This window comes from Sparus aurata, chromosome 13 (assembly GCF_900880675.1).
Source record: "Sparus aurata chromosome 13, fSpaAur1.1, whole genome shotgun sequence".
Lineage (NCBI taxonomy): Eukaryota > Metazoa > Chordata > Actinopteri > Spariformes > Sparidae > Sparus > Sparus aurata.
In genome coordinates this window covers 7,964,635-7,987,368 of record NC_044199.1, presented here as the reverse complement: position 1 = coordinate 7,987,368, position 22,734 = coordinate 7,964,635, and the positions used below count along the sequence as shown (strand labels likewise).

The window sequence follows — 22,734 nt, the reverse complement described above, 5'->3', positions numbered from 1 at the left end:
GGGAGAAATGTAAGACAAGAGCAGCTTTCTGTTATTTTGTAGATTTATTACAACATTATAACAAACTGATAACAAACATATAAAACGTTTAACATAATTTAATAGTGACACATTGAATTGTAAGGCATGAACAGTAAACATCCAGCATGTCTGGACGCTGCACAGTATTTTTGGTTTGAAGCAGCAGAACAACATTTTTTTGCAAACTCTTTGAAAAGGACATTCGTACAACTTGACTACGCCGAAGTTAAAGTGCTCAAAGTGTTACGAACAAAAATGTCAGGACTTAATATAATGGAGTAACTAAGAAATGAGAAATATCTAAGAAAAATGCTGTTTTAAAGCTCTGGGAGTTAAGGGCACTTTTTCTACAGTGGTTAGACATACATTCAGTTCACCGGTAAGGTGAAATAAGGTCCCTAACATGATGAAGAATGGATTCATCACTCTCTCTCACTAAAACATGATTCTTTTCCTCAGGGCTGTCCAGGCGGGTTGACGGCGGCCCCGGTCATCTGCATCAATTGAATTCTCCGACTGTTGAATATGGCCTGAATGCTCAGTGTGAGCTACGGAGGGATACGATTGAAACGTGAGAATGTCTGTCTCGCACACACAAACGTGTAAAAAAATAACTACTAATAAATCACTTACTGATCGCTGCTGCCCGAGACTGTCTCGATAAGTGGCCTCTCTGCGTTCCTTCACCTTCTCGTCCCACTTTTTCCAATCATGAGCCTTGGCCACGAGCTCGGCCTCTAGCAGATGAGGATACTGCTGCCGCTGCAACACAGATGAGTGAATGTTCAACACATGCTCTCAACTGTGACGTAAGATCTGTATTATGACCCATTTATGTCCTCTGTTAACTTCCAAGTAATGTGCTGCAGACCATTTTATAAACTCCACAGTGGAAATTTGAAATTGTCACTGAATGTACTTATTTTTTCCTATTTATTAATAAATAAATAAATAAATAAAATGTACTATTTCACAATATATATAGATATTTTTCAAAGAATTACGCACAGTGTGACGGGTTAATTCAGTCATTTTCTTTATGGATAACCTGCCAACAGTTTTCACTGTTCATTTATTTGTCTATAAAATAGTGAAAAATGTCGGCGTCAACATCGCATCATCCTCAGGCCCGAACAAAGGTACAAATAAATACAAATATTATCAGGTATGGAAGAAAAGCAGCGATTCCAAACTATTGAAAAGCTGCCACAACAAATATTTGATATTTTTGCATAGAATGTTGCTTAAGTCAAAATCTAAATATATACAGGACACTGCCACATAGTATTATAAATATTGCAATATCATTTTTAGGGCTATAACAGCGATAATGAATATCCCCAAGACAATTATTTACCACTTCACTCACCAGTAGTGACTTGTACTGATCGATGGTGTAGAGTCTCATCCTCTGCAGTGACACGAAGGCCTCCGACACACTCATTCTGCTCTTGTTGAGCAGTTCCTGCAGACATGTTTTTATTGCATTGAGTTGATACAAACGTCACCAGCACAAGTTCCACGAAAAACTTTCAGAAAATGATGCTTATTCATACCAGTAGCTGTTCATTGGTCTTCACATCCAAGCTGTTCTGGCTCGAGCTGACTGCAAGGCTGGCTGTGTTTGACTAAGGACAGAACACACATTTACATGCAGTGAGCACATAGAATAATAATGTAAAACACCTTGTATAAATTGCGGACATGCGGTTTCACTAGACGGTGCCCTGCTCGTGATAATTTGTGCTCTGCAGTGTGCAGCTCTTTACCTCGGCCTCGAACTCGGCCCAGGCGGCTTTGCGTTCCGCCTCACTGAGCTCCTCCTCTTGTTTATGGTCCAGCAGAGATTCATGCTCGTGGAAAGACACTATCTGGTCTTTACAGATTTCTAATAGCTCTGCAAGGACTTCATCCTGAGAGACAGACACAGAGAGTTATTCAATTCTCTACATTCTTCTTGTAAGTTTTTGTGTCAGACAGCCGTGTATTATATTTTTAATAAAAATATAGACGGCGGCGTCACCTTTGGCACAACAGTGGTGGTTCTCTTGCTTTTCTTGGAGTTTGGGTTGTCCAGCAGGTCTGGCTCAAATGTGTAAAGTTCAGTCAGTTCAAAGAGGGTGAAGTGCCTCTCAATCTGTTGCTGATCTACCACTCGATTGGACAAAGACTGCTTGGTCACCTGGCGATCATAGATCTTTTCCTCCATGGTGCCCTGGACATGAAAATTGACTTTTGCATTATTCAATTTATCACTTAGCTGCTTACATGAGAACAGAAGCCGTAGATTTTGTCCCAAAACCCACAAGAAGCCAACATTAAGGTCCTGGTAACTGGTAAAATTCGAATTATATACTGATTTAATAGTTAACAAAATACATAAAAAAGCTCCAGTTTTTATATATTTCAGTGTGGAAGCGTTGTTTTATATCTCAGAACAAAGATCAGTGGTCTTACCTGAGCCAGGAAGCGGTACACAAACACTTGTTTGAGCTGACCGAAGCGGTACACTCTGTATATGCTCTGTAGGTCATACGAGGGATTCCATGAGGCATCAAAGATGATGACCCTGTTGGCAGCAACGAGGTTGATGCCAAGTGAACCGGCTCTCGTTGAGATGAGAAACAATCGGCCGCTAATGTAAAGATACGTTAAAGCACAATCAGATGATTCTGTCAACATCATGCACTCATTTTATTCCCGTATAGTTTATATAGAAAGACTGAAGATAATCTGTACCGGAAATTGGCAGGATCGTTGAATTGATCCGTCCATTTCTTTCTCAACGGAGCAGCGGTGGAACCGTCGAGACGATAGTAATCAACGTTTTTTATCCAGCTGCCCGCTAAGAGAACAATGAAGCACGGAGATCAGAACTGAAGTACCACCACAGAGGATGTTTCTTAAATGCATTCATATTAATTTTTCCTTAAACTGAATACCTTTGAATGACGATGTCTCTCTGGCAAAGTGAGAAGCCTCAAGGAAAGTCTCAATCAGGTTTAACGAGATCAAGGACTGACTGAACACCAGCCTGGAAATACAAAAATGTAAACAAATATCAATACTTGATATCCATTCACAGTGTCTCTGTGTGAAAAATTACTTCAGATCAGATAAGGAAACATACACTTTGTCGTTTAGGTCTTCAGCCATTCTGAGGATCTCAAACAACAGCACCATCTTCCCTGAGTGCTCCAGGATTTTGGCGTCTCCTTCAGACAGCAGATTCTTGAACCAGCCCTCGTCTAGACTCTGAGGCCTCGAGCTGACGGCTGCCATCTCTCCTACACAGAACGCCACACAGGACAAGCTCTATTAGTGTGCAAGATAAAGGGCTTGACTATTTGAGACCCGTGAAGCTTTAAAACCTTGTGCTGCTGGAGCTCCTCTGGACGCATCGGCAGTAACCACGGCAGTGCTGTCACCGACGGTCCCTTCTCTTCCTTGATTCTCTCTCAGCGCACTACATCAGCGAAAACAAGTTCAGATAGATTGAGAGAACACACTGTTTTTCTGAATGTGATGCATTATCTGCCATCAATCTACACAAGAGCTTAATTTTGGAAGGTCTTGCGCATTTATCAATATAGAATTACATGAATATTTACATACAATATGTACATGTGTTTCGACGCATCCTGTTTCCTTTAATCAAGCGTGATATTTGTGATTATAAACAGGCCTTACGTCGCAGCCTCAGTGGTTTCAGGTCCCAGCAGAGCTGCCGCCTTAGCTTGATCCTTTTTAAAATGTCCCTGTAATTAAAGTTCAGTTAAAAACGCTTCACTTTCTGTCAGACTGATAAGAAATCAACACACTTCCAGTGTGATTGTTTGCGGACCTTGTTCTCTCTGCTGATGTAGTTGAGCTGAAGGCACCAGGGATGGGTCCAAATACGGCTGAGCACCTGAAAGTCCTTGAACAGGTTCGCTCCAGTCCGGGCCTTAGTTCTGTTCGTCTGAGAATCCACACCTGGAAAAACAAACAACTTTAGATGGCTGGACATCTGTATGAGCTCATTTGCTTATGATGGTCATATCTCTGCCTTTGATGATTTAATCTCAGGGGTTGAGTTGTTAAATTGTGTAAATCTGTAATTGAGACAATTATTGACAGTGTCTGCAGGAAGCCACTTAATTTATCCAATTCCCTCAAATTCAGGGACCGAACACAGCAAAATTCGAGAATTGGATCAAGATAAATTACTGACACAACACAGAATTTTTAGAACGAAAATTTGCAGCTTTTACAGAAGCACACAGACAACAATTACAAAGGCTTGAATGAGCGAATACTTTTCAATTGTGCTGTTGTGTTATGTTCACACTATGTGCCACACTGTTAAAAAACAACCAGACATTTACATCAAGTCGCGATTTCGCTGAAGGCAGAAACATGCAGGAGACACATGCAGACAGCGAAACATTACCTCTATACACACAGTAAGGGAAAAGAAAAAATATCCAAGCAAAATTAAATATCTATTCTTGCACAGAACAAACAAATGCAAGCAATTTTATGATTTATAGATTTCTATTTTCAAAAAAGCCTTGCCCCCCCAATTCATAAGATTTCAAGGATTTCAAGGACTTACAGGATCCCCGATATTCTGCGAAATGCGTGGAATCAGGAGAAGAAATGATTGATAAGTAGCCATTTAAAACAATAATTTATCACAAAACCAGCTAAAGGCTTAACTAGAGCTCTGGATAAGCTGTATATTCATCCATGAAAACAGTCATGGGGGAACAAATCAACCATGAATCCAACAGAATATAACATGCTGGGGAAAATCACAATTTAGACGTTTTCTATAATTCTATAATTCTATTTTGACAGCAAAATTGTGAAGACAGATTCTTACCAGTGACCTGATCCAGGTAGCAGCGATACAGCTGAAACTGAAGTGGGGAAATCCTCACTGCAAGCACATACTCATGTTTGGGAGGCAGAAACTGAGTCAGCTCAGAGTAATCTCTTCTCTAAAGGACGACAAAACAAGTTCGTAAGAGCAGGAATATAAAATCAAAACTGAACGTGCAAAGACAGCCTGAAGCTGGCAGTATTCCATCGTTACCTGCACACATCCAGCCAACATGGCGTAGAGCACGTGCGCTCGCTTCTTCATGATCCGCACGTCTCTCGGTGTGGAGTCGGCACACTGGCCGTTCTGTATGGGGTTGATGAAGCGGTTCCGGAACTCGCCAAGTGAGCCCAGAAGATTCGTCTTGATGAAATTAACCATGCAGTGATCTGTGGGAACAAAATGTGCTGTCTCAATATAAAGAGTTTGATTTCAAAATAAAATATCTGTAAACGGTGCGACGGAAACAAAAGAAAAGATCAAATTCAAACTGCAGTGAAACAATGGAAAAGTGTTCAATATGCCGTTGTGGTGCAGACTCACACTCGAGCAGGTTGTTTTGTAGCGGCGTGCCCGTCAGCACCACTCTTCTTCTGGTCTTGATGGCATTCATGGCTTTGGAGACATCGGACGCTCCATTGCGCAGGATGTGCCCCTCGTCACACACCACAAAGTCTGGACCTGTAAAATAAAAAAATAAAAAATAGCACGAGAAAACCGCTACAGATCAAAATTGTTTCAGACACTGTAAGAACGTCATGCCATTATGAAGTAAGTGTACCAGGATCCACCAGCACACTCTTCATCTCTTTCTTTGACACCTCATCTGTGATTCTGCGGCATAGTGACAGGTTGCGGTACATCTCATAGCCCATAATCATAACACCTCCGTCTCTCTGCCACCTCTGCAGAGCTCTGAGTCGCTCCGGAGGATTCTTCACTGTAGCCAGCTCTGTGACCTGCAACATAGAGAACAAAACCCATATGCAGTACGTACATGTGTGTTTGGACACGGTAAGACAAGAATGAGTCTTAAAGCATCGGAAACATGATATTTTGTAATGTCTAGCCGCGATTTGAAACATTTTAACTTATTTGCATACCTTCACTTTATCCTGTCCCATGTTGTTCTGCCATTTCGAGAACTCGTTGACCCAGTTGAGGATGGTGTTCAGTGGACAAACGACCAGCGCTGTTCTGAACTTCAGGTTCTCTGACAGCAGCACCGTGTGGAGGAACGCTACCACCTGTAAAAAAATAAATAAATAAATAAAATAAAAAAAACACAGCTATTGATATGAAAGCATAACAAATCTGATCATGGATGGGTGATGATAGGTGACGTACATCCAAGCAGCCACAACGATCGTGTTGATTAATTACTCATTTGTTTAGGATAAATCAAAGCAAACACGAACACTAGAGTTGGATGTGTGTATGCCTTCACCTGCAGAGTTTTTCCCAGGCCCATGCAGTGAGCCAGTATACAGCCTGATCCAGGAGAAGAGTTGGCCTTCTTCACAGACTCACAACAACTGTCCCAAATAAACTGAACACCTGTTGGAGGATAAAGAGAAGCTGGGGACTAAGATTTGAACGCACAAAAACATGTAGCAAAAATCTGATGATTTATTAGTTCTTGCAAATGTTTTTGAAGGCTTTTTTGACAGGCATGAAGAGCAACATGTCAAATTTTCACATACCCATTTTTTTAATTTCCAACTGTTCTTGGAGATATTTGTGAACTCAGACTAATTTAAGACGTTTAAAACTGTCACAACTGTATTACTGATGCAACCAGGAACTGTGTTAAGTGGCGCTGTTATTGCCGTCGACACGCTGTGTTGTGCATAATAGTAAAGCAATGTCTTCCTTGGTGTGTTAAAAAAAAAAAAAAAAAGAGAGCACAAACTGACCGTCCACCTGGTGAGGCTTCAGACTCGTCACCAGGTTCCTGTGCACCTGAACAAGCGGCTCCTTCGTCTCCTCGTTCTGATCCAGGACCAGCTTGGTGGTGACGGGACACACCACTTGAGACAGTTCATCCGGTACTTCAATGATCTGGAAAACAATGACAACTAGTTCGATTTTTGTCCTTTTGCTCCCCCCTTTTCTCCCCATGATGAATAACAAAACGTTCATGTATTGTGCTTGTTATCATTCATTAACATGGGTTCATCCGTTATTCTTCAAGAGTGAAGTTCAAGGCCAGTTTGAGCTGCTGCGTGTGCCGTACCTCTCTCCTGTCCTCCATCTGGCTATCCCTATCTGCCAGCCGTTTACATCTCTCCTCCTCCTCTCTGAGGGCTTCCTGGGTCTCTGCGCGCAGATTCTCAACTTCAATGATTTTGCGGATCTTTTTGCGTCCTTTGGGGGTGCCTTTACTGTCGCTCGTCTCCCCGTCGCCGTCCTCATTATCACTCTGCTCAAACACAGAAAAGATCCACAAGCAACACGACCATTAGACACCTGAGTCAGCCACCTTTTCTTAACCTTGGGAGGTAAAATTAGGTCGAAAACAAGTTTAGGTTACCAGAGATGAGCAGGTAAAGAATAATAAAGAACATCAGCTGCTACCTTGTCAATGCTGGAGTCAGACAACCAAATGCAGGGCACTTGTTTCTTTGGTGACTTCTTCACTTTAGTGGATGTTCTGGAGCTGGAAAGAGGATGGAAGTTAAATATTCAGTGTAAAGGTATGTATTATAAAGGTGTTCATGGTATTAGGTACAACCACTGTAATTTGAGTGAGGGGAAACAATACTAAAGGTACCAGTGTGTCTTATATTATTTGACCTTTTAAAGTGAGAATATGTAACGTTTGAAATAAGACATAAGACACGTTCATTCTCTTACGAACTAATCATTTATCTCATAAGAATTAAAACTCACCTTTACTCAGTTCAACACCATCTTAGCTGACACCACCCAACCTGCTCTGGTATGACCAGCAGCAAATGATAACTAATATTAGCCTACTTTATATAAATATTACCGCATCTTACTTGTGCTACTGTTGTGCAACATTTTAGCATGTGTCATTATTTGGTAATTGCTTACAAAGGGTACAACACCAACTGCATAGTGTACAGACAAATTGAATTCACTCAATCTGCAGTCCAGCTTGTGCAACCACTTCAGAAGGGCTTCTAGTTTAGCGGCCACATTGAAGACTAAGTCTTACAAAAGTGTGTAAATAAATTTTTTTTTTTTACATCAATTTGGGAACTCTGTGCTTACAGAGACGTGGATTCAGGATTTCGAGCTGTATGGTGTCCCGTAAGCTTTTAAACAAGTCCCCATCTACCTCAGCTGTTTAGGAGAATGTTGCAACGCTTTTTATTTCCGTGATGCTCCAGAAACATTATTTGTACTGCGTATATTTACCTGACTTTACGTCAGCATTACAATGACTGAATTTTAAGCTCTGATACATTTCTACATATTACAGTCATAAATGCTGGACTTTTACTGTTCCTTTATCTGTACTGTACCTTTTCACAGTAGAAATTGTGGCTTGTTATCGTGGGAAACACACACGTGTAATTAATAACCTTAAAACAAATACTTTCTATTTTTCCTGCTATGACAAGTCAAAATGGCTGCCATGTGAAGGTGCATTATTCCAATATGGTACTAACGCGAGAAAATGTCACAGTATATTTCTCAGTGTGTCCAATAAACCCAAGAAATAGTGATTAAAAACAATTAATTTTGATCAATTAAGACATTGAGACTTTGTTCCACTTTCTGTTATCAATGGCAGCTGATACTGATGTACCTTTTGGGTCCATCTTCATCGAATTCATCCTCTGACTGACTCAGCTCCTCGCTTATGCCATCATCTTGTGGGAATAACTCGATGCTGTTACCATCACTTTCACTATCAGCTTGACAGAAATCAAAATCAGATGTTAGAGCAAAGCGTGTACATTCTGTTTGGACAGGTCAGTTTCCAAAGTCAGAGGTGTCCTTACAGCTCTGTTGTTGTTTTCTGGCTTCTTGCTGGCTCTCCTTTTCTTCTTCCCCCTCTGCTGCGGCCTTGTCACTTGATGGTCCCTCATCTAAGGTTAGTTTGTGGCGGAGAAGATGGTGCCTGGCACCGGGCCCCTCAGACATGGTGTCAGATGGTTCTGAAGCCAAGTCTTCCCCTGCTGCAGAGATATAATCTATCATTATCTCCACTTCTTTATTACCCCCCACCCCCCAAAAAAGCTTACTTGTCACAACTTTGGTTGAAAACGACAAATGTCAAATTCAGATACTGATTAATATGACAACTGTAAATAATGATTGTGCTTATAAAAGAGATGCACAAGAGGAAAGCTACAAATGTGCTACTTTAGAATAAAAACTTACCATCTTTATCAGCTCCATTATCATCTTTGCTTTGTTTGACCGCCTTCTCATCCTCCGACTCAGAATCATCCTCCTGCGTTTCCTCACTTGAAGAGGGCAGATTGATTTGGGCCAATAGCATGTTCTTAGCGATTCTTTCAAAGGTAGAAAAGAAGGAAAAGGTACCTGAAGTTCATTTCATGATCAGTAACATTGCCTTCAGCTGGATATTGTTAAACTTACAGTGTAACAGCAGTTTGACCTTTGATATTTAACAAAAATCATTACTAAATTGTCGTCTAGGTGCCAACAGTCTTCGTGCAGTTGGTCTTAGAAATGTATCAGAATTCACCTCTGGTCAGTCCACATTATGTGCCGGTGTAAAGCTCTGCTAGTGAGGACAAGTACGAATTAAACCACACGGGATGACAAAAGTAAAAAAAAATGAAGAAAGAAAATTGAGACAGAGTCGTTTTACGAGTACGAATTTATTACAGCAAACAAGTATTCTTCACAGAAAAAAACAAAGACATATTCTCAGTTTATTCTCTTTTGGGGAATAGGCAGGGATACTTTCATCTTTTTTTTCCTACAATGTCTTGTGCCGGTTCAAGTCTGACAACGATATTCGTCTGTTTTGTTTCTTTAAGTTAAAATAAAAATTACATCGATCTCTGGTTCATCCAGTCACGACAGGCCCCAGTTGAGGAGCTACAGGCTTTATGAATACAAACTAAGGGCTGACTGGGTGGAAACATACTCCTCTGGTACTACCAGCCGTTTAATATCGCCTCAGAAAAGGAGCAGAAAAACATGTTGGACACAAACACAGCAAATTACTAACAACATCTGTACATAAGTATTCACTCAAGAGGTTATCTCATCTGTTTCTAAACCCCTTATACTCCAGTGGAGCATAAAGATCAAGAAAATTGGAAATTATGCACAGTCACATTTAACATAAAGTTTATGGTTTCGATATATTGGGTTTGGAGTCCACAAAATAAGTTTCCCCATCAACATACACCAGTGTTCAACATGCATTTCCCAACACTGGTCTGTGATTGTCGATGATAAACGGGAGTCAAACAGCTTACATGGGACATGAGTCTGGCTCGAGTTCATCTACTCTCTGGTCAAATGCCCTTTCGAACCAAGCAACCTGCCGAGCGCGCACAGGTCCGATCCCGATCTCAAAGAACGTTGTCACTGCCGGTCGCTGGTTGTAGGAAAACTGCCAGTTTACTGGATTATTAGAGTTTATTGTAAAAGATGTAAACGACTGCAGCAGTAACAGACCGGAGCCTTTCACCTCATATGACACGGTTCAACTGGGAAAAAGGACGAAACAGTAAAAAAATAATAACACTGTATAATATAAACATACCGCCACACATGAATTTGGCATCATTGCCACTGGTAATCGCATGCTGTGTGGATTCTAAAAGGAAAATAACAGCACTTTTCATGTTTTATGCCACTAACTACAAACAATGTAAAATTTACATTTCTGCTGACCATTTTTTTTTTTTTAAGATAAAGTTGTGCTATGAATACAGCCGTAATTCTAAAGTGCTGCATCGTGACTGAGAACCTTCATCAACACTACAGCTGTAAACAGGAAAAAATAAAAACGACTTGAATCCCAACAGGGGCTACAATATCCCAGATTTAAGTCACTGTTGCCTAACAACACTGCATTCACTCCTGTGCTGTCAGAAAATCCGACCTGGAAAAAACATAAGAAACAAACATGGGTGTCATTAAAAAGGCACAATGTGACTTTGGTCGCTGCTTGCATGTCAACGGTTGTTGTTTCATAGCCCACTCTCAATTCTCAGATATATACAACCTTCTCATAAACGTCTAAAAGCACTGACCTGGAAGGCTTTTTTAACACAAATTGTTTTTAATCGTTATTTCGATTCCTTGATTCGGGGGGAAAAAAAAACGACAGCGCGTTCAAGTGTCAAGCAGGGTTTAAGGCTCTGCGAGTGTAAATGTGGTAAAGGCGGCTGTATGCTTTAGAAAATGGTCAGCAGTAATGTATACTCTGTGTATAGAAAGTGGGGTAAAACATACAGGAACACCGCTATGGTTCTGATGAACACTGTTGATAGTGAGGTATGTAAATTAGTTTGATTAACCAGGACTTTGTCTCCAGAAAGAACAGTTGTCAATGCTCAGTGCATTCCTCAGTGTTTTGAGCATGAATGCATGATAAGAACTTGGTCAGTGTTCCATGATGGTGCCTTTTCTTTCCAATTAAAGCTGCTCACTGGGAACATAGCACACACATACAACTAACCCTTTCCCTGGCTGAGCTGGCTTGACATGAATGGCCAAAAAAAAGGATATGAATGTAGCTTTGCATGACTTTTTTGGCATGACTGGCCAAAATATATTCACAAAAAGAGTAATTACGGATTGCACGTGACTGTAGTGTTGTTTATCATTGCTGAACAGCTACATCTTTTGTAACAGCTTGTGTGGGTAAAAAGTCACATGACCTCCGATACCAAATCTCTACACAAACCCTGTGCTGTTCCTCAGGGCTTGGCACAACACAGTTTATCCAACTCCATTGTGCAGCTGCGGTGTCAATATTCTTAGACAGATAAAAGTATGTTGTCATGATTTGAGTTAGACAACCATTTAAGAGAATCTTTGTGAAAGCAGCGCTGTTGAAACGAGAAGAAACGAAATGACGCCCGCTCTGAAGCCTCTTTTATACTAGGCCAGTATTACATTTCTTTGATAGGGACACAAAATCTGAAAAAGACATGTCGGATCCAAGCTCCAACAACACCTTGACATGGTGTATCTGTATCTCAAATATTACATCACTAAAACATACAAAGGTATATCAATGTCATTTGTTAACATGAACGCTCCACCCATCAAAGCCTAAATACTTACAATGAAGCGAATTTCATCCCGTCATTGAGATAATTTGGGAAAACGGCGCCAGGGTTCCGTGTTTATAACTTTTACTTGAGAATTTTGACACAGTCAATAAAGCCAGTAATACACTGAATGAGTCAGAGGCTCTGACATAGTTTAATGCAAATTAGAACTCAAAACATCCTGTGAATCAATGTGCCATAAAGCCTGCTCTGAACTACATCAGGTGGGATTGCAGACAGTCACCGGTTTAGTAGGGCCAAAAAAGGTTGTAAGTAGTATCTGGACATACAGCACTAAACTTTTGTGAAAAGGCAGTACATCTTTACACCAGAGCGAGTAGCCTGCATGTGAAAAAGACACACTACTATATATGTATTACATCCAAATAAAATCTATTTCTCATCATGGTAGCCAAGTGCACATACCAGCCTTGAGGTTGATGCCTTTTATGTCGAATAAGGAATGTCAGATGACATGTAGTGCCACAGCAACTGACCGTTAACATTGGTGTCTACCACGATTTGCATATTACAAAACTCGACTCAATAAAATAATACAAAAACAACAGAAATGTATCAATTGTTTATGGTGTTTTAGGCCGAGAGCTGTAGGGGTTTATTACCAGAAAACCTTTCTAAAATGTTCAAATGTTGGACGGTGAGAGCAGCCCTATAACAAGTCCTGAGATTTACAGATGTTGAGATTTATCATTGTTGTCTTTTTCAGAACAAACACTCTGAAACAATGTAGTAACAGTAGGCATCAAATATAAGCCCATTCATGGAAACACAGCACTAAATCAAGCTCCAGTCATGTGTGGTAGAAGAATTACTAAATATATTTGGTAGTCGGAATGAACAAGAGCTGTAACAGGAAGGAAAAGCAACTTTTGCGCCTAAAAGAACTTGAAAGCATAATTACATAAAGCTCAAATGCATTTACAGAGCCAGGTACAAATAGTCTAACAATGCCTCTGCCATCATAACTAGGGACACCTTGAAGAATATCAAAAAGATGGTTTCAAGGTGAAGCATAAAAGTTTTACAAATGCTTACAACTATGTCAGCCTTGCCTACCATAAGTGACCACAAAACAATTTGTTTGCAATTAGTGATTATTTAAGGAGAATAAGTTTAAAAAAAAGAAAATTCTCCCATTACTGTATTTTGTTTTCAAAATGTCTTTATGTGTGGATAATCTGGCAGGCATGTTTCAAACTTTATACTTCACCGTAATCAACAATATTCAATCTACTTTAGATAACAATACTGCCCGATGGGCCCCAACAGTTCGTTGAACAAGTTCAAAATGTTCCAAATATGGTCAAATATTATCATGAAAACAAACCTGTAGTGCATTAACAGGTTGAACTGTTAGGCTAAGTAAGTTTCGTTGATCAAGCCACTTCAACGTGTCAACTGCAACGTTTTCCCTTTTGTACCAGCTTAGTATGCCAGTGAAAGAACACAAGCATGCCGTAAGAAATAAGAATTATAATAAAAAAATCTTCATTAAAATGTGTCTCTTGCATTTACATATATACTGGATTGAACACTAACTAAAACACAGACAAGCAGAGAATGTTGCTCATCATTCGCAAGCCTGATCTAAGGCAGGTTCAGTCTCATTGCATCATAAAGTGGGCTTCACAGTGTACCTCTAGAAAGTGTATTTAATTGCCGGGGCTCTACTGCAGCTACGTTTTGGTCTTGTTTGAATAGGCTGAACCTGAGTCTTAATGACACGTGTGTTATTAGATTTGGCACGGTAGTTGGGGTTCGAAGGTGCGGCCTTTCTTCCGCACTTAGGGTGTTTTACAAACTTTACATCCGGCCTTTTGGAACCATACCTATTTTCAGGATCGTCATCATCTTCTGCTGCCCACGAGGGCCCAGACTGCTCCTCATCTCCTACAAAAAACAATGAAATTGGAAACATAAATTGTTTAATTAAGCAAGTCATGTTTTTTAGCAGAGAAATCCAACATCCAACAGACAAACTCGTAAGCTGCAGTTCACTCAAATGCCAAGAGAAACTATCTCATCAGTCTGTCCACAATGTACTTTGAATTTTGAAAACTAGATTTCTAGATTCAGCACACTTGTTTCTTAAGTGTTCCAGTGGCAGTAAGGTAACCAAACTCTGGTATCTGAATCAATTTGGAACAAAAAAAAAGTGCATCAGTGTATCTCCAATATAATAATTAATAATACAAGACTCACCTGATGATTGGTGGAATGCTGCTGCTCCCATTAAGGCCACATCTTCAGTGATTGGCTTCATCTTCTGATCACTTCCCTCACTCCCAGAGTCATCCTCATTAGAATCTTCAGTTGATGAAGATGACGACTCCATAACTTCCTGACGAGATTTAGTCTTAGACTTCGCAGCCTGCATCCTACCCTGCTGTCTAGCCACACCTTCATCCTCTCTTTTGACAAGGTGAGGCTTCCCCATTGACCTCAGTGTGTTCAAGTGTTGTATTTTCTTCTGTGAGTCCTGATCATCACTAGACGAATCTGTCCCACATTCCCTTCTAGACTTTCCTCTTCTGTTGCTTGCGTCGGACTCAGGGGAACGGTCCAGCATCTTGCGTTTGCGGCGCATGTTCTCCGGTGAGATCGGGGTGTTCTTCGTCAGCCAAAAGAGACACTTTTTTGCCACCTTGGTTGTTGCTTTCCCCCCATCGTCATCACTCTGGGGCTCATCAGAGCTTTGTGATAAAGCTGCTCGCTCAAGCAGAGCTGCAGGGACTTCATCAGAGTCGGAGTCGTCTCTTGCTCTGTTCAGACTTTGTTCTTCAGGGTTTTTGGCTGGTACTGTGCTTGAACATTCCTCAGGGTCAGACTCACTGTCGCTGTCTGCTGCTGAAACAGACGGTTTGCCCTTGACATCACTTTGTCGACGCAAAGGTGTTGTCTTCACACGAGGAGACCGCCTATTGCCTTGCTCTTCTTCTATGTGTAGAGATGCACTAGAGTTGTCGTTGCTCATCTTGCTGTCAGCTTTAGCACCACCTGTTTCGTCATCTTCTGATGAATCCTTTCCCTCTGACTTATCCATCATGTGGGTGTCACCCTCCATCTTTGGTTCATCAGAGGACGGCTCCTGTTCCATAGCAACAGGTGTAAGTTTTACAACTAGTTTTTTAGTGATGTTGACACCACCTTCAGCAGGATTCATGCCAATCTTTTGTGCCCTCTGTCTGGCTTCCTCTGAGTCTGAATCAACGTCCTCCCTGGCACAGTGATGTGCACTCCTCCTATCTGCTAAGCCCTTGGAGTCAGAATCATCATCCATCAAATGTTCCTCTGCCAGTTTCTGCAAGCCACTCAAGTATCTTGCATCAGAGATACCCAGCTCTGTGACTCCTTCTGGCACAGATTGTGTCTCAGCGTCATCAGAAAGGAACTTTTCCCAATAGCTCAAGATATCCAAGTCACTGAACTCTTCCTTAAGGCTTTCCTCGAGAGCTGCAAGTGATTTTCGCAAGCCTTTAATTACAGACAAAAAAGAGGTCAGATACAGGTGGCGTACACCTGGTGTTTGTTTCGTCGTTGTCACAGAATGAATGAAATTGACAAATGTTCGGTTTAAGATGTTTGTTGAGTCCACTAAATGTTTGGCCTTTTTGGTGATATCCTTGGAAACCTGCAGTGTGCTATAGTTGAACACCACATTACCATCCATACCAGTGTGATCCCATTTATCCAAAGGAACGTTTTGTTGTAAGTGCGGCAACATGTGGTAAAGTTCAGACTTTATTGGGTCGACTCGGTTCCTCCTGCGATGCTGATTCCACAGATTCTCGATGTTCTCGAGGATACTGTCACAGGACACCACCAGGTCGAACAGGGGCTCTGGGCTACACACATAGCAGTACCATTTGCTCTCCAAGATGCCAGACAGCTCCTTCCTTCCCAAATTTCTGAGGATACACTTCTTGCAGAAGGCATTGCTACAGTAATCACAACATATCAAGTTGCCTCCTTCAGCACACCACCTGCAAGGGGGACAAAATATTAGATACAGTTGATAAAAGATAGTACAAAGTCAGTTAAGGAAAAATATTATAAATCCCACCTGCATTGTTCATCCATTCCATCTCCATCCTTACTGATGTCATCACTTTGGTAATATTTGTAGCAAGACTAACAAAAACAAAACACGTCAAATGTTTTAAACACTGCAATCGTTTTAAAAATGTTAAGTGCTATTTATCTGTCAACATGACGAACACTCACTAAAGCAAACAGGATTAGAAGACACACTATTGACTTCATTAAGATGTCAAATTATGTGAGAGGGTAACGACATTCTAAAATGTCAATCTAAACATAATCACGATTTCATGTATATATTTTCACACACAGTAATGTGCAGTTTTACATCTTCATTAAAACAAATATATTATATATTTTACAGGGGTTCTGAATGCTGAAGAAATGTTCATGTTGATAAATACTGTCATTAAGGTCAAAGAAAATAGTTAAATGAATCAAAATAACCCTCTGAATGATTGTTTCTAATAAATATGAGTACTCACCTTGCAAATGAGTACTTTCAGAGCTGGATGTCGAAAGAGGGACTCTCTCTGGAAGTGGTTAACTTGTCGGCCACATGCGGTGCAACTGACAATTTCCATGTGTTCCCCTCCTAAGAAAGCACACCACTGTCATTATCAACATATTGGTTATGACTTTAGTTTGATGAAGGGCCTCAGAAGGTGTGAGACTGCCCCATTACATCTCTACTCAGTCCATCACATTCTGCAGGTCAGATGTCCATGAACAAAACCCCTTGTTAGGATATGAAAACATGCAGCTTTGCCAGAGGGAATAGTAAGCAATTTAAAGCGGCAATTTTCTTTCCACAAAATCAAGTATTGGTGATCTTTCTCACATGATACTGATCAAGCTGCATCTGGACAGAAAATTATGTTAATTTTCACCTCTTTTTGACAACTGGAGGTTTGTTTTTTTCCCACATTTTCTGTGTCTGTTGTCTGTGGATGAGTACCGCTAAATTGTTCCTTCTTTCAGTTTCATCTGCTTAAACTTAATCGATGTGACAACGTGATTCTGTTATACTAAAGAAATGGTTGCATGAATAATCATGCGATGTACAATTTTATGACAATATCCACCAGTAGTAACTGACCTCCACGTTTTCTTGAAAACTCTTTCCGCAGGACACCTGATTTCCGGCTGCGAAACTCTGGACCCCTGAAGTCATCTCTTCCATTATCAACAGGTTCAGGTCTCACCATTACAGTGCCTGTTTAAATAAAACATAGCACGGATAAATTAAGGGTAATGAATCATTATTTTAAAAATGTAACTATAAACAGACCACACAACGATGGTAAAGGTCAAAATACCACACACATGATGATGGATTTGTGTCAACCCGAAAATATTTTGCAGTCATGCAGTCATCAAAACTAAAACACACATATATGTACTTTAGAACTCAGGGAAAGAAAAGCACCAACCCTCAAAAATTCTGTAAATTTGTACAGAAAGGCAATGGACACAAATCACAAACTGACATTATTTGCACCTACATTTAGTAAAAAGTAAATAAAGGAAGACATACCTTTCGGCAATCTATTGATATCAAGGTGGCCATTTACGATGAGTGGTAAATCCAGGTCCTCACTTGCATTTGAGTCCCCAGATTCATCTAGTCCAGAGTGCTTTATGACAACAGTAGGTTTTCTGTAATATCAGTGAAAAAGAGAAAATATGTGAGTCCAAGAGCTTAACAACATTTCCCACAAGTTGGTCAACTTGAAAATTAAGAAAGGAGGAAGGGATTATTAAAGCTTTATTAATTATCAATCAAGTATAATCATATAACACTACATTATCATCATTATCCCTTTTGTTATCAAGACTACTGTTTCCAACACTCGCTTAATTTTTGCTAGTTTAGTCCATTATATTGGATATCATTTACTGCAATAAACTGCATTAAATCTGTTGTTTCATACCATGATGCTAATCAATTCTTGCAGTCTAAATGCAATGCCAACTCACCTCCTCGAGTATCTGGTATCCAGTCCTGCCTGCAAAGCAAGACAGTGTGTTAGTATAGTTGTCATTGGTGGTAGGGGATGTTCACTCAGAATCTAGTACTTTGTTTAAGCGAACAATTTCATTCTAGGAGACTGTGAGTCTTGTGGAAAAAGTGTAATGGGTTACACTGAATGCATAGTAAGTATTAATGTGGAGATGGACTTCTGTTCACTGAGAAGAAATTCATCACTGAGTAAATGAAAGAGACCATGGAAGATTGACAAGACTGTCTAAACAGTGACAAGGAGGCAAACATCTTGAAGCAAACATCTAGTTTTTAAGCCATGGACTGAATTTTGAAGATCATGTTGGGTAATATTCCTGTCAACTACAAAGTATAGATAAAGTTAAAGTGGGAACATATTTAGATGTAGTGGCAGTGCACTTCCGGCATGTTATTGGCCAGAGATGCACATGCAAAATGGAAATGAGGTGAGATAAAAATCTAACCAGCAGTGATGATTCTGTTCTGCCACATCATATCATTCATCACAGCTACAGGTCAACCTCTAACTATATCAAGGTTTAAAAGACCACTGCTATACAATGCCATTATATAACCAACCTGGGTGATGTGTGTGAGACACACAGGCATTTCTGTGGCTCTTTTTAGTCAGCCTGGTACTGGCTGCATGAGATTTAATCAATGTAGACCACAGTGGATATTGCATGCATAACTGCACTTTGACAATGGATGTCACTCCAATTAGATACAGCAGATGAAAAACTGCTGTCGTTGGATGCCTATACAGAGCACTTACCAGCTCAAATAGAAGGCCCAAATATTTTGTAAAAGGCCTAAACCCCACTTAGTGTGACAAAGCTGTAAATTTCAGAATGTGACCAGATTTTGATAGTCACCTTTGTTGTCGCTAGTGTACAAAACTAAGGGATATAAATACAGATACAGATATGAAAAAACACCAAGAATGTTCACTTACCTCTGTTGTAGCATGACCGGTTGAGTTTCCTACAGAACAGCGACTATTTGTCAGACCTGGGAACAGAAGATAGGTTCGAAATGTTTCTTAAGCATGGAAACATGATGAGAATTTTTACATCACTCAAGAGTAAATTAATCAAAAACCATACATACCATCAGCATTCTCTGAGGGTGGTGTGCCATTGCTGTCCTCAACAGTGGAATGAGCCAAGTACTCGTGAAGTTTGTTGACCAATACATTCAGCTTGCTGCTGGTGGTGCTACAGTCAAGCAAAAAAAGAGCATACTAAAGATCAGCTTTAAATGGCTAGCTGGTAATTCAACTTGTCCGTTAAAAGCCTGACAAATATAGTTTGTTCTAGTATCGATATAGTTTCGATTAGTAAACATTAACTTAAATTCCATTCAGCATCTCCATCTCATCTTAAATTGTCTATACAGAAGTAAACACGTATCTTCCTTTGAATTTGGAGAGATAATATAATTTTTGACAGCTTTCCAGAAAGATTGATTAATGAAACCTGACAAGACTTTCCCATTTCAAAGGCTCCTTCAAATGCAGCCAAGCAGTGCAGCTTCTGACCTAATTCACACAGCCTAAAGCTCTCAGTATCCCTGTTTATCATACATCAATCAGTAGTTGAATAGAATATTCAGGCAATCTCATTAGCCAAGAAAGCCAAGAAAATGTGAACATGTTCCTATCATATACTTACTGTATGTTTAAGTGGTTATCAGTCATTACAATAATATATCACTTGACCAATAGCAAACAAATACCGGACAGAAATATATAAGCCAGAAATTTACTTTTTTATGTTAATCAAAGGATGTTTCATAAAATTGGAAATTGGGGTAAAAAAACAGAGCTTATTATGTGAAGTTTAATTGTGGTACTTTGTTTACTTTTGGGGGCAACTTATTAATGATGATTTTTTAGATAACTGACTTAGAAACTGATAAATCTGTCACAATACTCCACAGTATATCTGAGTAGGGGAAAGGCAGCAGCTCAATGGCTGTCAAAGGCCTCAAAAGCCCCACCAACTTTGGCTTCATGCTCCTCAACTCCTCCTTAATGTTTAGCACTGTATGGGGTGTTTCATCTTAACATCTATCCTCCTAGTTACTTGGGCTGAGAATGTAGCAGGTTTTAAGTGCTCATTTGTTGCGTTTTTATCCAAGCCCTGCAGCCATTACTGGGGCATGGTGGGATCCTTTATAAATATAGAAACTATCAATGTATCAGACTGCAATGGATTCTACTTCCATGAAGATTATAATGCTCAGTTTTGGTTTTGGCTGTGCTGGAGAGAGATGCTGCTTCATCTTTATTGCCAGTCAAGAGGCTGTTGGTGCTGCTGATCTGTGATGAGTTTTATGCAAGTGTTTGTACTTTCTCGTGTGCCCTGCTCTGTATTAAAGGGGGGGGGGGGGGGGGGGGTGACAGATTATTACAAAATTATCTACAAAAATGACGCAGTTTAAATTCAACAGCACCACAAACTGCAGCTTAAATATGACAAAAAGTTATAACCTTCGCATTAACAGGTTTAGTCTAACTGTTAGCAATGGCTGCGAAAAATAGCTAATATTAACTACCGTTACCTCTAAAACGTCAAGAAAACAACGTTATCGAAGTCATACGACCTTACGTGCTGTACAGGACCTGTTAACGATGTTAATTTTGAGTAACTAGCTGACTAAACTGTAATGTTTGTCATCTATGGTGTCATTATCACTTCAGTTAGCTGTTAGCTCACACAGCTAGCTGGTTGCTAAGCTAACTCATCGTTATAGCGTTAATAGGTAACCGCATTTCAGTCCGTAGTTTTTACCTCAACATTGCTGCAGATATATCCCGAGGCTCGGGGACAACCGAGGTCGTTTAGGTCCTTATATTCTCATGGTACCGATATATTCTGGTGAAAATATGGCGCTCAATCTGCTGTGAGCATCCCCTTCTCAAGCCATGAGCAGAGAAGCAATAAACGATGAGCAGTGGATGGTCCCTTCCACTTGTTTTGGTGTTTTGAACGCACTTGACCGAAAATTTGACGTATCGCTCATTAGCGCCACCTGCTGCACCGGAGTGTGCATCGGATTATGTTCTATGAGCCATTGTTGCCTGGTGTTAATTCCCTGGCACTAAGATATATTCTAAAAAGTGTCCGTGTTTCTATAACCTCTTACAAAAAGGTCTCAGGTACCCTCAAATCTGCAGCGGGTACTTTCTGTCTGTAAAGCTCAAGATAAACAGGCTGTTATAGATAGATAGATAGATAGATAGATAGATAGATAGATAGATAGATAGATAGATAGATAGATAGATAGATAGATAGATAGATAGAATTACTTTAATGATCCCAGACTGGGAAATTATTTATTTATTTAAGCCTATCATACCATCATGAGGTTGAATTTGGCTCAACAGATATTTCCAGCAAAAAAATTGAATTTATGTCTTTATGCTTTTTAATTTTTTGTGACATAAAAATGTTTCTTTTAAAATGTAAGATCCCTTATCATTATTTATCTATATGAGCATTGTGGCAGGACATCAGTTAATTAAGGACATTTTGGATCCGTGTGCCATTTTGCATCATAACAATACAATATAGTACAATATGTGATTGTTTTGGCCCACGGCCCAACATTAAGTTTCAGTTTTGCTCCTCCAAGGGACAGTGGCGGTTCTAGACCAGTTTTAATAGGGGGGCCAGGTTGGGGCTGGCTTTTTTGTTAGGGGGCACATACAACCTGGAAAAAAGGATAAATCCCTCATTCAGGCAAAGCAGTGTTTACAATTTCAGCAAAATTGATTGGGTAGTAAACTGCTGAGACACTTTATTTCTGCCTTTCCCTTCAGAACAAAATTATTGCAAGAAATCTGTCATTGTATTATTAATGCAGACTCCCTGTCAGGGGGGCCACAGGGGGGTCCAGACTCAGAGTTACGGGGGCACTGGCCCCTGTTGGCCCCCCCCCTAGAACCGCCACTGCCAAGGGAAAAGTTTTGGCACCCCTGCTCTAAGTTTTGACAGGCTGACTCCAACATTTCCCTTATGAGCTCCATTCCTGGAACAGCCTTTGAGTATGTTTAATTAATCATGTTTTTGTTTTTTTTACAGTTATTACATTTGGCTTCTAACTTATGAACCCCACTGTTGTTCTTTGTATCACAGACTGCTTTGCTACATTGCAGCCAGTCTGTTTTGCCCCCTTCACTCCACCACAGCACAGTCATGTGCTATTTACCACACTGATCAAATGATCCTCATCACGGTTATTTTAAAAGTGGAAATGGACTACTTTGCTATGTTTTCACCACGAGTAATGAAAAAATAAATAAATAAATAAACTTCTCATATATTCTCCATCTAGTTATTTTCATGAAGTTAGTGATTTTGGGCAACTAAACCCACAATCACATGCCCATTCATCCACCTAAACTATTACTGTAGACCTTGCTGACAGCATACATTATATTTCTTTCTCTTGACCCAACCTGTATACTACACTGGATATCAATAACTTATGAGCACACTATCCTTGAGCCACTACCCAACTCATTTTGA

At 40.1% G+C, this 22,734-nt stretch overlaps 1 protein-coding gene across 2 annotated transcripts; it reads right to left on the bottom strand.

The window, feature by feature from the left end:
- Window positions 1–82: 82 nt before the first annotated feature.
- LOC115594102 (transcriptional regulator ATRX-like) lies at window positions 83–21,195 on the bottom strand. 2 transcript variants are annotated; one of them, XM_030437900.1, is made up of 36 exons: window positions 20,995–21,195; window positions 19,310–19,416; window positions 19,155–19,210; window positions 18,175–18,203; window positions 17,732–17,853; window positions 17,294–17,410; window positions 16,680–16,789; window positions 16,217–16,284; window positions 14,356–16,136; window positions 13,983–14,043; window positions 9,248–9,381; window positions 8,866–9,042; window positions 8,670–8,778; window positions 7,466–7,547; window positions 7,125–7,310; window positions 6,805–6,949; window positions 6,336–6,445; window positions 5,992–6,135; window positions 5,670–5,847; window positions 5,432–5,569; window positions 5,102–5,277; window positions 4,889–5,006; window positions 4,619–4,633; window positions 3,866–3,996; window positions 3,712–3,779; window positions 3,393–3,487; window positions 3,152–3,308; window positions 2,964–3,055; window positions 2,761–2,866; window positions 2,479–2,656; window positions 2,045–2,236; window positions 1,791–1,934; window positions 1,578–1,649; window positions 1,391–1,486; window positions 655–783; window positions 83–569 (listed from the first exon to the last, which is right to left on the bottom strand). In XM_030437900.1, exons 1-36 carry the CDS (start codon window positions 21,000–21,002, stop codon window positions 477–479), a joined length of 5,724 nt encoding a protein of 1,907 aa, XP_030293760.1. In that variant the 5' UTR covers window positions 21,003–21,195; the 3' UTR covers window positions 83–476. The 2 variants fall into 2 exon arrangements, with proteins under 2 accessions (XP_030293760.1, XP_030293761.1); XM_030437901.1 differs by lacking the exon at window positions 4,619–4,633.
- Window positions 21,196–22,734: the final 1,539 nt, after the last annotated feature.